At 36.2% G+C, this 16,856-nt stretch overlaps 1 protein-coding gene across 3 annotated transcripts in view; it reads right to left on the reverse strand.

Moving 5' to 3' along the window:
* LOC130797753 (ubiquitin carboxyl-terminal hydrolase 26) overlaps positions 1 to 14,730 on the reverse strand; it is a 35,965-nt gene extending 21,235 nt beyond the window's left edge. The window contains exons 1-6 of one of the 3 annotated variants that reach the window (XM_057660492.1): positions 14,530 to 14,730; positions 12,658 to 12,763; positions 11,954 to 12,550; positions 11,447 to 11,702; positions 9,432 to 10,162; positions 1,436 to 1,544 (exon numbers count right to left, since the gene is read on the reverse strand). In XM_057660492.1, the coding sequence (XP_057516475.1) occupies positions 1,436 to 1,544; positions 9,432 to 10,162; positions 11,447 to 11,702; positions 11,954 to 12,550; positions 12,658 to 12,737 (1,773 nt within the window). In that variant the 5' untranslated portion in view covers positions 12,738 to 12,763; positions 14,530 to 14,730. The remainder of the gene's footprint in view (positions 1 to 1,435; positions 1,545 to 9,431; positions 10,163 to 11,446; positions 11,703 to 11,953; positions 12,551 to 12,657; positions 12,764 to 14,529) is intronic. The other 2 variants (XM_057660494.1, XM_057660493.1) reach the window with 2 other exon arrangements.
* Between the last annotated feature and the right edge of the window lie 2,126 nt (positions 14,731 to 16,856).

A 16,856-nucleotide genomic window follows, 5' to 3' on the forward strand; every position in this document is an offset into this window, starting at 1 on the left:
AAAAATCTAATAACTTTCAGCCCTAATAATGTTATTATGAATATAAAGAATAATAGCTGAACTTTAATAAAGTTTTAATGTATATTAAAAATATAATAATACCCCAAGACGGTTATTTCACTTCGTTAGCTTGTGATGCAAGAAGATTTCAAAGGACGATCCAAATATTAACTTGGACGTTTTTTTTTTTTATAAATCCAACCAGCAAAAGATATAGCAAATACTCCCAAACATTACTCCATTACAGTTCCTGACTTATACCCACCGAAGAAAAAATGATGAGATAGTTATACGCCATAAAATTGGGTATCTGCGGAGTTGTTCGAAAAAGGCGGCAGTGAGGTTTCGTGCTAGCATGTCAAGATCACGGCGAGTCACGGCTTGATTGTTAGCGTGACCCGCTGAAGTGTCTGTATCTATGCTATGCACGGTAGCGGTTTGTGTTGGATTTCTTTTGGAAGCCATGACTTTTCGTTCAGTCCCCACAGACGACGCCAAACTGTTTCGGTGATGAAACGAGGAAGTGGGATACACTTGAAATACCTGGAGACAAGTAGAAGAGTAGAATTGTCTGCCATTTTATGTAGTTTCATGACATATTTATAGCAATTTCTTATAAATAAGGACTCTAAATGTGGTTACTTGATCATGGGATGATCATGGACATAATGTTTGTAGATGTGGGAATAATGGGGAGGATGGGTGAGTGGTAGATTATGGTGAGTAATGGGTAGTTATTTTAAGAAGTTATTGGACCGAGTTGGCTGGTTAGGGTTTGACTAAATAAATTACGGGTTTATTTATTTGACCCCATAACAATATATAATTGGAGCTAAGAGATGCAAATAAGAATTTGACTCATCTCATATAATAGCGCAGACAGGTAAATATCTCTATATGTAAATTACAAAATGATGTTGCACGAACTTATAAACTATCTATTATCAGGAAACAACATATGAATTGGCATTGCAATATGATAATCAATCAAAAGGAACTAATTCACTTTGCAGACATTAGGAAAAACACCTCAGTACAGGTTTTTCTGGAACCAATTGTTTTAGTACTTTATCTTTCTTTTGTCTCAAGTTTTAGCAATCTACCAAAACACAATCCTTAAAATTTCTTAATTATTTCTTTTTTATATAAATGTACTAATTTGATTGCCAAATCACGTATTTCGGAAATGTATCAATAACGCCACAAAAATCTAAAACAATATAGTATAAAGAAAGTTTCTTATTGCGAAGGATAAAAGAATAGTTACTAATCAGTTTAAAATACCAATACAACAACAAACAAGTCCTTCGTATGCATACATAACCTTAAAAGACAATTACTCTTGAATGAACTATGATCCACTGCCCAGGGAAAGTGGGAATAGAAGAGGGGTATAACAATAATTAATGTAGACAAGGAATTCATCAGAACTTACCTTAGAACATAGTAAAGTCCAAGCTTTAGCTGACAGCCGCTTCATTAAAACAATATTTGACACTGGAACTTTCCCATGGATGCACTGAATATTGGTGTTGTCTATGGCTCTGTAGGCAATAAAATGTTGTTAGAATTGATGACCCAATTCAGTTTTGTAGCAACTGTGCCTCTAATCAAAAGAGCAATCCGAAGTGGGAGCAGAGGTTTTACAATTAAGTTATAAAACATAGTCCATATAAAATGTGATTAAACATTTCAAACCCGAAAAAGCATTTTCATTAACTCTTACCTTATCAGATGAGGAAATTGATCATGGTTAACATGGAGTAGTAAAAGACAGAACAAGATAATCTCAAGAACTTTATAATGTAAAAAATTGAAATAGTCATTGATCTCGAATCCATATGAGAAATGCTCTTACCTAATAATATAATTACAAGTTACAACTCAATAAAATACTTAAATTCTAGAAAATATGAAACAACGCTTTCTAGTTTCTTTTTAGAAACTATTAATCTCCACCTTATTGACTAACGAGTCAGCCAACTTAGGCACACTTGATTTTTTGTTGAGGAAAAAAAAGTCTTGCTGTACCTTTCAAAATTTCCAACAGTTAAGACCATTGACCCGTTGATCCATTCCATGATTCCATCACAATATCCCACTATGTTGTAATGAGTCTCCTCACACTTTTCTTTCAAAAAAATAAATCACCATTTCCTACAACCTTGCCAACCATTCAGAAACAATGAGCAACATACTCATGAGTACACATTTGAAGATGTTATAATTTTAAAAAACCACTTGTGAATAATGAAATTTTATAGCTCCAATTTTACTTCATTGATATTACATTCACCAAAACCACTTCCCCTCAAAGCAACTTAATTTCAAAATCTTCATTAGCCTACCCAAACTGGCAAACTGGTAAGGAACAAGAGATTAACTCTCTTCGACATTGCCTAATCCATTCGATTGTCAATATATATAGGAATCCAGAATTATATGGAGATTGGACTCGAAAAATTATTATAAACAATCAATTCAAAGCCAAGAGTTAATCTGATAATGTAAACTAGATCAAAAAAAAGTAAATTAGGTGTATCTAAAGTAATTATTCAAGTTTCTCTCTAAGCAGCAACATAGATTTTCTTGAAAAACATGATTGAATAAATAAGGGAACACAAGCTGCCCCTTTGAAGCAAAATAGTAAGGGATATACATTATAATCTCTAAACTCTAAAGTACAGATACCAAATTTGGTTCAAATTCAAATTCGTACCTGAGGAATAGTAAAATATGGAATTGTGGTAATGAGTTTGATTTTTTTTTCCCCATGTGATATTTCTTTTCTTTTTGAAAAAAAATAAAGCTTTTCATATTTTTGGGAAAAATTACCCAAAATACTCCAACCTTTCCCTGATTTCTCTATAGCATTCTGAACTATTGATCAACCATGGATAATCCCAACTATGGGGTTACTTTCCAATAATATTGTTTGGTAAATTCTAACTTTTGTTTAGGTAATTTATTAAAAAGAAACAAGAAAAGTAAATGAGAAAAAAAGATCAAAAAAAGAAAATTAGCATTTTTCCAATTTCAGCCTGCCTTCTTGACCTGCTTTTCATTTTCTTTTCCAATATTAAAGCTCCTTAAAGGGACTCTTCATTTTCTTTTCAACCATTGAAGCTCAATTAGTTGATGCACATTAACTGTTCAATTAAATGCTTTGATTGTAATCAACCCTTTCTTATATTTTTGCAGCTTTTAAAGTAGCAAAAAGGGTGTAAAACAAAAAAAGAGAAAAGTATAGACTTTGTAAAACTTGAGTTTAGAATGGAAACATTGCCATTGTTACAAAAAGACAGAAGCTTTGTTGTTGTCTACAATAGAGAAAAGTGAAACGAAAGAGAAAAGTGAAATGAAAGAGAAAACTAAATGGCAATTTATTATGTATATTAAGTTAAATGAACAAAAACAGTGTAACAGATCAGATCTGTCCTACGCACACCAATACTGTTGAATTGATTATTCCAGAAAATATTAAAGAAGGAATGAGAACGGATGAGAAAGAAAATTTTCACACACAAAAGGTTGTCAGTATTCGAGCTACTGCTGGCTCCTATCAAATTCTCCTTTTATTTCTTACTTGACAAAAATAATATGCACATAGGTAGCCTTTACATAGGAGGCAGAATACAAGAGTTCTAATGACACCTCATCAATTACAATATAATGACCTATATGCCACCTGTCCTGATTTTAATTCTCCTTTGATAAGTCTTGAGAACCGGTTGTATTTGGACCGGAGCATTTGTGACAATACCCCCTGCCAAAGCATTCACCTTGTCCTCAAGGTGAGTACTAGGATAAGTGGCTAGGAGCTTTGCACTATCCTCCCATGTCGCCTCTGTAGAATCCATTCCTTCCCAAAGCACCAACACTTCCATAGTCCCCGTAGGCAACTGACGTATCTCTAAGATGTCCACAGGCTGGGCAGCCAACTCCAAATCAGCAGTAACAGGAGGCGCTGTGGAAGTTGGAACAGTAACCCCAGTGGCTAACTTCAATTGGGGTACATGGAATACCAATTTGTAAGCTACAGTCCCCACGCGTTGAATAATCTTGTATGGACCGTAGTAACGCGAACTCAGTTTGTGATTGAGCCGTTTAGTCAAAGACCGTTGTTTATATGGTTGCAACTTCAGGTAAACTAAATCTCCCGGTTGAAATTCTATCTCCTTACATTTCTTATCTGCTTCTTGTAGCATTCGCATTTATGCTTTCATCATATTAAACCTTAATTCCTCTAACATGATATCTCGCTCCTGTAATAGCATATCCAAGGAATCGACAGGCGTTTGTTGCTGTCCCAGCCGTACTACATGTGGAGGAACTCGGCCATAGAGGGCTTGAAACGGAGTCATATTTGTTGATAGGTGAGGAGACGTGTTATAACTGAATCAGCCCAATGTATCCACTTTGCCCACTTTCTTGGCTGCTCATTCACGAAACAAATGAGGTATGTTTCCACTACCTTATTAACAATCTCGGATTGACCGTCGGTTTGAGGATGGTGTGCTGAACTACGCAACAAGTGGGTGTGCTGTAGCCTAAACAATTCACGCCAAAAAATACTCATGAAGATCTTGTCGCGATCCGAGACTATAGAAGTAGGAAACCCATGTAACCACACACTTCCTTCACAAATAAATCAGCCACTGCCAAGGCCGTAAAAAGATGCCGCAATGTTAAAAAATGCCCAAATTTAGTTAGACGGTCCACCACCACCAGAATAGTGTCCACCGCATCGGATCTTGGCAAACCCTCGATGAAATCCATGGTCACATGCTCCCAAACTTGTGTGGGTATAGGAAGATTTTGTAATAAACCCGCCGGTTTTTGGTTAGAAGCTTTTGTTTGTTGACACACTTGACATTCTCGCACATATGGTGTCACTTGTCGACGCATTCCTTCCCAAAACCACTCGCTTGCTAATCGTAAATAAGTCTTCAATCCCCCCATGTACCCTCCAAAGGGTGAGTTATGATATTCCACCGGAATGAAGGGAGACGACTAGGCCAACACATAGTGACCCTTAAAGAATAAAATGTCTTTTTCCAAAGTGAAACCCACAGAATTTGATTCCCCTTTTAACAGCCCCTGTCGAATACGATCCAAAGTGGCATCCTTCTTCACTTCATCTTGTAATAATTGCCAATCAATTCCATTAGAACTCAACAACGCCCCCAATTCTAGCACAAGATGTGGGATTCGGGACAAAGCATCTGCCACTCTATTATTTTTACCCGGATTATTCTCTATCACAAAATCAAATGCCATTAACTTCATCATCCACTTTTGATAGTCCCCATTGATCTCCCATCGTCCCAACAAATGTTTTAAGCTTCGTTGATCGGTATGCACCAAGAACCTTCTACTCATCAAATAATGTTTCCATTTCAGCACCGCAAATACAATTGCCATGAGCTCTTTTTCATATATGGACTTACCACTATCCCTAACCCCCAAGGTCTTGCTAAAGAAAGCGATGGGATGCCTTTCTTGAAAGAGGACAGCCCCAAGACCATAATGACACGCATCGGTTTCAACCACGAACAACTTCTGGAAATTTGGCATTGCCAACACCGGCACTTGAGTCATGGCCAACTTCAAATTCACAAACGCCTGTTCAGCTTGCTTGTCCCAAGAAAAAGCGTCTTTTTGCAACAATTTAATGAGCGCTTTAGCCAAGTTAGTGTATCCTTTTACGAAACGCCTATAATACCCAGTGAGTCCAAGAAATCCACGCAACTGCTGATATTTTTAGGAGTCGGCCAAACCAACATAGCATTCACTTTTTCTTTATCCACGGCTACCCCTTCTTCCGAAATGACAGGACCTAAATAAGCCACCCTCCGAATGCCGAATTCACACTTTCCTCCATTGACCACCAATGCATTTTTTAGCAAACACCGGAGTACTTGTTCAACATGGCGCTTATGTTCTTCTTTCCCCCTACTATATACCAAAATATCATCAAAAAAACACCAACACAAATTTTCGTACATAAGGGCGAAATATTTCATTCATCAACGATTGAAAGGTTGAGGGAGCATTAGTCAAACCGAATGGCATGACAAGAAATTTGTAATGCCCCTCATGTGTTCTGAAAGCGGTCTTATGAACAACTTGTGAGTGCATTCGAATTCGATGATAACCTGACTTGAGGTCGAGCTTGGTAAAAATTGTAGCACCATGCAATCCATCCAATAATTCATCAATCATCGGAATGGGAAACTAGTCTAGTACCGTGGCCTTGTTTAATGCTCTATAATCCACACAAAAACGCCAATACCCATCTTTCTTTTTCACCAAAATGACAGGACTTGAAAATGGACTAATTGAGGGTTGTATCAATCCCGCCTTTAACATGTCCTTTACCAAACGTTCAATCTCATTTTTCTGGCTATGAGGATAACGATAAGGTCGTACATTGATAAGATATTTTCCCTCCTTCAAAGTTGTCGCATGGTCTTGGACTCTTGAAGGCGGTAAGGAAGTAAAGGATTGAAAAACATCAGAATATTCTTCAAATATACTTTTCAAATCAGCCGGTATAGGAACCTCCTTTAAACAATTCTCGATTCCATTGCATTCTATCAAAATTCCCCCTCCTTCCTTCCTAAGCGTCCTAATCATGGCCTTCAAAAAAAAAAATTTGAACGTTTCAAAGATGGATCTCCTACCAACGTGATCGTCCTTCCTTCCCACTTGAATCTCATGGTTTGAGTTTCCCAATTTATCGTTACCGGGCCTAAAGTTTCGAGCCATTGTACTCCAAGGATCAAGTCTGAATTTCCTAATTCCAACGATATAAAATCTTGCACTATCACCAATCCTTGCACATGTATAGTTACTCTTCTACACACACCCTGACCCAAAATTTCATCCCCATTCCCCAAGATTACTCCAAACTTCCCACACTCTTCACAAGTGATGCCCAATTTCTGAATTGCTTGGTTTGAAATGAAATTGATTGTCGCTCCCGAATCAATCATCACTACCGAATCCTCTTTCCGGACTTTCCCCGACATCTTCATTGTTTTGGGATTTGTTATTTCCACCACGAAATTCAATGAAATAATGGAGTCTTTTTCTTCCTCCTCCCCTGGTTCCTCTGCAAACATTCCATCTCCCGCATCCCCGTCGTCTTCTTCATAGCTAATGAGCACACTAAGTTCTTTCTTGCTACAAATATGATTTACCGACCATTTATCATCACAGTGGAAACATAATCCTTTCGCCCGTTTTTCCCACAATTCTTTATCTATCAATCGTCGAATTCGGTCACCTGAAGCTAAATTCCGGCCAACATTATGTCCACTGTATTCTTTGTTCCTGGTTTGTTGTGAAAATGGCATTTTGGAATTATTTCCAGAATTACTTGGAAGGGTAATTTGGTAATTACGATTGGTGGGGTTTTTTGAACGGTTAATTGAATAAGTTGGGTAATTTTGAAAGGTATTTGAGTAATTTCTGGTTAGGTAATTGGGTGGGTAAGTTTTGTTGACTGGGTCAATATTTCTTCCTAACCAACTTAGGTAATCTCTCTTCTATTTTCTCAACCCATGCCATAGCCTAACCTAATGTAATAGGTCCCAAAACCTTCAACTCAGTTTTTAATTCTCTTAATCCCCTCATGAAAGCCCCAAAAGAACACTTTCTTCTTTCTTCGACAAATGCGTCAGTTTGGAGACAAATTCCCGGCGGTAGTCGGCCACCGTTCCGATATGTTCTACGGCCACTGTTCACACATTTCCCCTTAGTCTCATGGTCGAAATCTCCCAAAAATCAAGTTCTTCAACTCCCGGCAACTCCTCACCACCATGTTATGCTTCTCCCATTCATACCACATTTCCGCCTCACCGTCAAAACTCAAGGCTGCCGCCTCCCATTTCTCTTTCTCGTTTAATTGATAAAACGAAAAAATATTTTTCAGCCTTTCATATCCAAGATTCGGGATTCGCCCCACAAAACGTGGGTAAATCAAGCTTTCTTTGCCGCCAATTCGATCGACTCCCTCCTAGATCTTAAACCTCCGATCCTTCACTCTCCTCATCGGCCAATTGGGTTCGTATTCTTCAAAATCGCCATACCCATCATGGGTCGATCGTCTCCGACGAATACAAGACTTCTAATCACACCAATACAAGACTTCTAATCACACCTCATCAATTACAATATAATGACCTATATGCCACATGTCCTAATTTAAATTCTCCTTTGATAAGTCTTGAGAACCGGTTGTATTTAGACTGGAGCATTTGTGACAAACAACAAGCTATTGATAAACTGAAGGTGGTATTTAATCCTTCTATACACTAAAGGTGGTAACTAATCCTTCAAGCACCTAATCCATCTTCGATGTTGACTGAAATTATAGCCTCTATAAACAGACTTTACTACTAACACTAAACTCAATCCCAAAAGGTGTCTAAAAGACTTGATGGTTGGAGAAAGGCTTTCTTCTCTTTAGGGAGAAGAATTACAAGTATCAAGAATTGTCTGCCTCTATACTACTTATCCTTATTCAAAGCCCCTCACAGCATTATGAACAATTTGGAGAACATGATGAGATACTTCCTTTTGGAGGGAGCTGGTGATAAGAAGGATCACTTAGTTGAATGGAAGAAAACTAGATTAACACGAACCATGGTTGTTTGGGTTTGGGCTATATGGGGGCTAGGAAATATTGCTTTACTTGAAAAGTGGTTGTAGAGATTTTCCCTTATTCCTAATTCTCTTTGGCACAAAATCATTGAAAGCAAGTATGGCTCACAGGTAGCTCAATGGGATGTGCTTGTAGGACTATCTTCCTCATCCCTTGGTCCCTAGAAAGCCATTTCACTGTACACTTTAAATTTGTGTCTCTTATGCTTTTTGGGGTTAGGAGGGGAAACCACATCAGATTTTCGGAGAACTGTTGGATAGGACAAAATCGCGTACTCTACTTCAAATTCAAGCATAACTTCATAGATAGGTAACACGAAGTCAAGCCTGACAAACGAATTCAAAGATATATATCCCTTTACCACCTTCAATCCCTTATTTATGATGTTTGGCAAGGTTTTCATTGTCCTACATTTTTCTTTTTTCCGTCCTTACTTCCTTCGCCTCTTAATCACTCGTCTAGATTCTAGTGATTTTAAATTTTGACCATACAAAACAAGACAAATACAAAGATTCTAGTTTTTTCCCTCACAGCAACTTGTACATTTAGATGCCAAATATTTAATAGAAGCACTCAGCTTAATCAATGCACATACTAAACCTTTCCTATCAAAATAGTCAAACAAAATTTTGAACAGAATATAGAAAGCCACCTAGTGATTACTCACCTAAGAGGCAACAAATGAGCACACAAGAACATTAAGAAACATAATAGTTCCAAATCCATTAATTACTATAAGGAAAGACGTAAAAGTACTTACAAAGGAGTCAAGTTATCAGCCCATTGTCGTAGCCAGTCCACAGAAATCCAGAAATATGGTTCTTCAAGAGAAAAAGCAGGTGCTTCGGAGAGAACTGAACGAACTTCTTGTCTTCGCTCTGTGATGGTAGTCACTTCTTGTTCCTTTCTAGAATTGTATTTTTCACGTGAGTCATCGTACAAATCATTTAATGCTTTTATTTCTTCAGCAAGATGAGGTGGGAGAGAGATACTAATTGTGTCTAGAGATGAAATAGCCGCAACTTGCTTATTGTTAGTGTTATACACCACTGTCCCATTTTGATCACCTCTTCTAGTTCTGAGAGTATACATCAGCATATATGCATCGCTAGATGAATATCTCTCCACGTGATTATTTGCATTAGAAGACCCATGCTTATCACGAACAATCTTGTTTTCAATTGAAACAGAATTTATAACTTCTGTACCAGAATTGTCGTCTGTCTTAGAGGTAGAACACGACGAACCTTCTCCAAAAGGATGATACCCCAAGTTTGATACATGTTCATCATCAAACTCCCACCACTGCCCGCTGCTTTCATCCTTGATATGAGCCACATAATGGCCACTGTTGACAGCAGTTCCCTTGTGAACCAACACTGCAGATAAGCCATAAATTAAAGCTGATCCTGTGGGTTCAGCGAGCCTTTGTCCCATATCCAGCTCCTCAGGAAAAGAAAAGGCAGAAGTAATTTTCTTCTTTGTTGTTGTCTGGACAGGTAAGGTAGACAATTAACAAACAGGATTAAATGCTAAAAGATACTAGACAAACTGCACCCAAGAAACTTTTAGTTTCAAACATAATTCAGAAAAAAGACAAACATGCTTCCATGATGATGATGCCTAAAATAGCAGTCTAAATGTGAATGATGCAATTCTAATTCACTCAAAAGAATCGTCTATATCAGCTAAATAGGAACTGAGTTGTTCTTTTGAAGAGAGAGCAAAAAATTGAATAGAATAGATATGTTAAAAAACAACAAGAAGATTTTTCCAAAAATAAAAAGGTTAATTAATCTTCTATTCCCACTCAATTAGCCACATTATAGATTTCAATGTGAGAGGTATTTGAAGTAAATATCGTAAAAGGAGTGGGACATAGGAGTAATTATTACTAATTAATAAGAATCATTCATATCAGCTAAATAATAACTGAGCAGTTCTTTTGAAAAGAATGCACAAAATTTCTTTAGATAAGCTGTAAATATAGTATTTTCTGGTGCCAATTAAAGGCAACAAGATACTACACATAGACTCTCACCTCAAAGAGCTCAATTTTTAATAGTTACATCAAATTAGTGTCATCTAAGAAAATATACCATCCCTATCCCTGCTTAAGCCCTCGGTGCCTAGTAAATTCTAGAAAACAGTAATTTCCAAAGAGAAATTCCAGCTATTGTGCAACTTTACAGCCATCACCCAAGATATGATGCTCCTGACCCGGATTAGCAATATGTGAAGTGGAGTAGATATTTGCTTCAGAGCATCATTTCACATATATTCATTATGTATCTAGATTGCTTTATAATAACTAAGGTGACCTCTCTTAACTTCAGCCGTCCTCCATACTGATGTCTTTCTAAATTTACTTCTTATAACTTATCAAAGGGAAGCACAAAATATATACTGATCACCGGTTTGAATACAAGATGATGGCAATCTATGAATTTGTATGTCATGTATCAAAACAATAAAGTGGCAACCAAAAATCGCTTAGTCAGTTAAAAATTTTCAACGTCAAGCAGTCCAAAACTTTGGATCAGCCTAATACATCAACAGTCCTCCCAGATATCCCTATCTACAGCTTCAATTAGGAGGACAAAACATTACATACTCAGTTACTAACCCCTGATCTGATGAAAATAAAACGATATAGGAGTTTTGGAGTCTGTAGAGCTTAAAACCTACCAGAATGAAATTTGGTTTAATCACTAACAGAAATGTTGATCCTTGTAAAGATACAAACAAAGCAATATATCAATTGCAAGTAATTACCTTTTGGAGGAACACACATCGCTTAAGTTGAAAGTTTAACACAGGTGGCAATCTGCGCAACTTAATACTGCGAGTAGCATCAACTCTTGTCCCACATGACTCACAGTAATATTGATTATCCCCTTCAAGTTTCTCTTCACTAAGATAATCACTTAAACTTTCATCTAAGCTCTTCAAACCTTTCACATTCAATTCCAGTTCGTAGAAGTCTTCCAGATTTGAAGAAGCTTCAGAAGTTTGTCCACATTTTGAACACCTACAAGAGTCGAGCAATGTCAGAATTACAATATACTATTCTACTCTGACCATTGAAATATCAAAATTGCAGTTCTTTTGCCTAAAGGATTTTATGAATAGAAATCAAGATAAAAATAAATTTTGACCAAGATATAAACACATTGCAAGACTCATAGAGGACAAAGTTTCTTCCCCTCCACACCCCACCCCTGTTTAATGATCTAAGGTTCCTTCTTAAAATAAAAAAATTGTATATTTAATAGCATATACCTCGTTACATGTGACATAATTCCCCTAAAAAGGTCTTGAACAATTGTTTTTCCTTCGGCGACACCACAATGGCTAAGGCATCGTTCCAGCAAGGACAAAAGCAACGTCAGGAACTCATGGCTGTCCTGCTGAACACCATTATCCAACTCAAGAGCTTTTATAAAAGGTGCAGAGTCAATAAAAGCCATCTTACTGCCATGCAACTGTGCAAAAAGGCGTGCCAATTGATCCAGCACTGGCTGCTGCTTGAGGACAAGTGGGTCAACCAAAAATATACCCTCACGAAAAGCCTTGTTCATGTAAAGAAACTGAAGTATGCTATTGGCATAGCATGTGGCCCCCAAATTAGTCAAGCCTGCAGGAGAATTAACCGACGATCTTAGATCCTTATTTGGATCAGGACCAAATGAACTAATAACATCAGATATCTTTTGCCACAATCCAGTTTTACGACTTCCATTTAGAGGAGGAATTAGCCCACAGAAACAGTTTGGATTATCCTTCGTATTAACACGACACCCTTGGCAAACCTTCTTTTTAATATTATAGAGTTGTGCTAAATCTTCATCTGTTACTTGTCCAGTAGAGTGAATCCTCCTAGTCAATTGATGATGGGAAAAATAAGAAATGATTCAGAAACAAAAAGCACCAGGTGTAAGAAAGAACTCAGAAATACCCTTAAATATAAAGGATTATTCACATACCTCAAGATTTCAGATTTCGCGTCAACTTCCTCCTCTGGTCTATTGCGTTTATTCTTGTTACGAGTCGCTGGCCGGCTCATTGTAATAACAAATAACTGACCTACAACTGTGAGAAAGTTAGACACTACGAAATTTAAAGAGGGACAAAATGGATTCAACAATGTTGAAGTTAACTTAGCTAAAAATATCACATCTAATGGAAGTCATGTGTCGTTACTCATGAGGCTTAGATAACATACGGGAAAATAAATCCCCTCTATCATTTAAGTGTACAGTTCCAAGTTGAATTCTGTTTCAAACAGTATTTATTCTATACACAAAAAGTCCTTGTTAGCATAGGATCATAAGACCCTCTTTCTCTTTCTTCCATCTCTCAATAAGTGCTCCCCCATCTCATTCTCCCCTCTACTTCTCCCTACTTTCCTTGCTATCTTAAATTTATGTCAATTTCAAGCATATTTTTCTTTTCTAATCAAATAACATTGAGCTTACTAACATATCTAGCCTTTCACTCTCGAATAAAATATAACTAATCCCTTCTTTGGTTCAAGAGTCATGAACAAGTCAACAAAGACCATTAGCTAAAATTGAATAAGATATACCAATAAAAAAGAATCCCTGATTTCGTCCCACACTAATCCTTGCAACCATTTTTTTTTAGCTAAATGCTTCCCTTTTTTAAGGGATAAACTTATAGTTGTTAGTTCTTTCTGAAAAAAGTTAATGGCTATCGGCTAACCTAAACATTTAAATCAGATTTGTTATCAGGCAATAAAAAAGACTCACAAAGGATGGGATTCTCAGCATGAAATACCTAGGGAATGCCTTATTAAATCAAAATTCAGGTGAAAATCAATTTTTTGATTACAAGAGCAAGTCAAATTAATCGACAAAAACCCAACATAATACATTAGAACACTTCCAAAAAAATCTTTTCACAATTCTGGCCGCATTCCCTAAAAATTTTGCCAAATTGAAAACCTGAAACATGAACCTGGGATATAACGGGTAGTACATCATCACTGTTAAATTTTCTATAGTATATTTTGGTAATAATCATTTTATCAATGAAAGACTATTTCATTTATATAAATGACATGGGAAATCTCAATTCACGGAAGCAGGTGGAGCTACTATGTAGTAGCCCACTTATAAGTCAAAAAATCAGCAATTTAATCCAAAACAAAATGAAATCAGCAATCAGTCTAATTACGCAATTACAGCTTAAATGACAAAATTTCGGCCAATAATTTAACAATATGGTCATTAATTGCCAAAAACTTCAGAAACTCACATCATATAAGTCATCAATTAGGTAAATTTCTCACCACTGACTAAATAACCCAAAAATCAGACACGACTTTAGGTAATCACACAACAAAATCATACTTAACAAATAGTCTACGCTCATTTGCTGGAAAAGTTACAAATAAATAAAGTATTTAAAAACAAATATGTAGACCCCATTGGAAATACTAGTTTATCGCCATTATCAACTTTGCAAGGCTTTTTTCTTTGAATAAGACTTTGCAGGCTTAAAAACACACAACCAACAAATGAGCAGCTACAAAAGACAAAACATTGCAAATTAATACAAGCACCAAGCGCAATAATATCAACATCAAATCGTAGATAGAGAATACAAATTAATCACAAAAGCAGAATTCGAACCTTGAAACTCTCGAGAGAGAAGAAATTGAATTCACATATATCAGTCAACACATTAAAAAAAATAATAAAAAATAGAAAAATCAATGCTATGAACATAAAGGAATGAATTTTAGATCAAAATTCGAGCAGAAAGAAAAAAAGAAATTCCAAGAACTAGGTAAAGAATAACCTAGAAGAGTTGAAGCGTGATTCTGGGCGTACCTGAAAAAAGCAAGCAGGGAGATTGGTAGGAGAAGTAGAGAGCAGAGATCGAAGAAGAAAGGGAGAGGTAGATGTTGATTTGTTGAATGTTTATGAGACCTGAGTGAGTGAGTTGTAGAACTAGTGTTTTCGATTTTTGAGGAACAGAAAAATATAGAAAGAGAAAGGGAAAAATGCGCTAGCGTCAATTTTGGGTTGGATAATGGTTTGATTTTGAATGAATTTTGGTGAAATTTTGAGTTAAAAGTGTCCACGGTAAAACGCTAAGGAAAAAAAACAAAAATATTGTTTTTCGTTCTTATTAACCGCGAACAAACATAATTTTTATTTTTTTCGTGTCTTTTAACGTTAGAATATTGTCTCTTTTTTATTCGCAGTATTAAGTGCGAATAAATAATTTTGACTTTTATGACCAGCTTTTTTGTTCCAGTTAATAACTGCAAACATATCTAATCTTAGACTAGAACATAAAAACGCTTATTTTTGGAATTAAGTTTACCCGAAGCTCATTTTCTTATTCTTTTTGTTAAAATTGCTTAATTGTTTCAATCTTTCGAGAATCTTGGCCATTCTTGGGTTATAGTCTCTCTTTTATATCTGATATGATGGTATGATGAAAATTTAAAACAAATAAGCAAAAAAATATATAAAAAGTATAGGCAAGTTTCCAAAATATTTTCCAAGATAAGCACTTTTTTCCCAGACTTGTGGTTTGGAATGTTCGCACTTAGTAAGAGCGAACAAAAGCCGAGGGTCAAAAAAGGCAAAAGATTTGTTCGATGTTACTAACAGTGAACGGAGGTTTAACCTGGTCAAACTGGGTCAAAGCTTTGTTCGCTGTTAGTAACAGTGAACAGAGTTTTGACCCTGTTTGACTAGGTCTCATTTGTTCGTTGTTACTAACAGCAAACAGATGCTTGACCTTTTTTGACTTTTGTTAGTTGTTTTTGCTCAAACTAGCCGTTATAGTTTTGAAATATAGTCGTTGAGATATGCTCTATAAACACATCAACCTTGTTCTATTCTAACCATCATATTGCTTTAGAAGTTAAGTTGAGGTATATTGTTGTAACTAATGTTCACTTTGTTATGTTTATTTCTAATCTCTATATTAGGTTATTTATTAATTTTCAGTTAATGTTTTGATGTAAATTTTAGTTATATATGTCAAAGCGTCATTCAATGGAAAAGTATTGCCATTGTAGTCATGAAGTTGAATACGATCATGATTGGAGCGATTTTAATCCTGGGCATCAATATGTTGTCTGTCCACTATTCCAAGATGAAGGATTGGGATGCACCTATGTTAGGTGGGTTAATCCAGAGGGCACCGAATGGCAAAAAGACATCATTATTAAGCTCGACAAAGAGAATGAGGAGCTTAGAATTAGAAATGAGGTACATAACTTGAGAAGGAAAGCAATTGATAAAGCGCATAAGAGTGAAGAAACCGAGATGATATTGAAAAGGTTTAATAAGCGTTCTTAAGTTGTAATGGTTTTATTTTTTGAATGAACGATGTATCTGTAATCATTATCAATGAAACTATGTTGAATTATCGGCATCGCCTATTTGAAAGGAAGTCATCAACACAAAGCCATCACAAGTCCGAGCATGGATGATTCTCCACCAAAAGTCCGATACAACAAAATGCATAAAAATGGACATATATATACAGTAAATAAACATATACATATATATACATATATATATATATATATATATATATATATATATATATATATATAAACTATGTACAAATGAGGCTTATCAACTTCGATTTATATTTAAAATATGATAAAAACAATAAATATCTATACATATACATATATATTACAAACTATGTACAAGTGTCAAAATGTCAAAATCTTACAAATGTTCAATATACACAAATGTTCAATGTATTACAAAGTATACGCTGATCCTCATCCTCCTCCTATACCCTCTCCAACTGTGATGGTCTATTGGGTCTCTTACGATAGTACGAGGCGGTCATGTGGCGCTCGGGGAGGGAAGGTGATTAATATCGGGATGATCCTACACCCTGTAAGGACTCGGCACCATCTTGGCGGTACGTCAAGTCAACCTCCTCCAAATGAACGTCGTCATGAGGAGGAGATGACCTCTGAACGTCCCTAGTTGTCTTTGGTTCAACTACTTCTGGAATGAAGTGTTGGAACTGGGTGCCTAAGGGTATCCCTTGTGCAATCTTACGTACGGGCTCCTCAGTGCTCGAGCTAATCACAGTTGCAACTCCTTTTGCCTGTAATCATTTGGAAGTTAATACATATCTTTATTATGAAAGTTGTAGGCTAAATTAAACAATA

The sequence above is a fragment of the Amaranthus tricolor genome, chromosome 13 (genome assembly GCF_026212465.1).
Source record: "Amaranthus tricolor cultivar Red isolate AtriRed21 chromosome 13, ASM2621246v1, whole genome shotgun sequence".
NCBI lineage: Eukaryota > Viridiplantae > Streptophyta > Magnoliopsida > Caryophyllales > Amaranthaceae > Amaranthus > Amaranthus tricolor.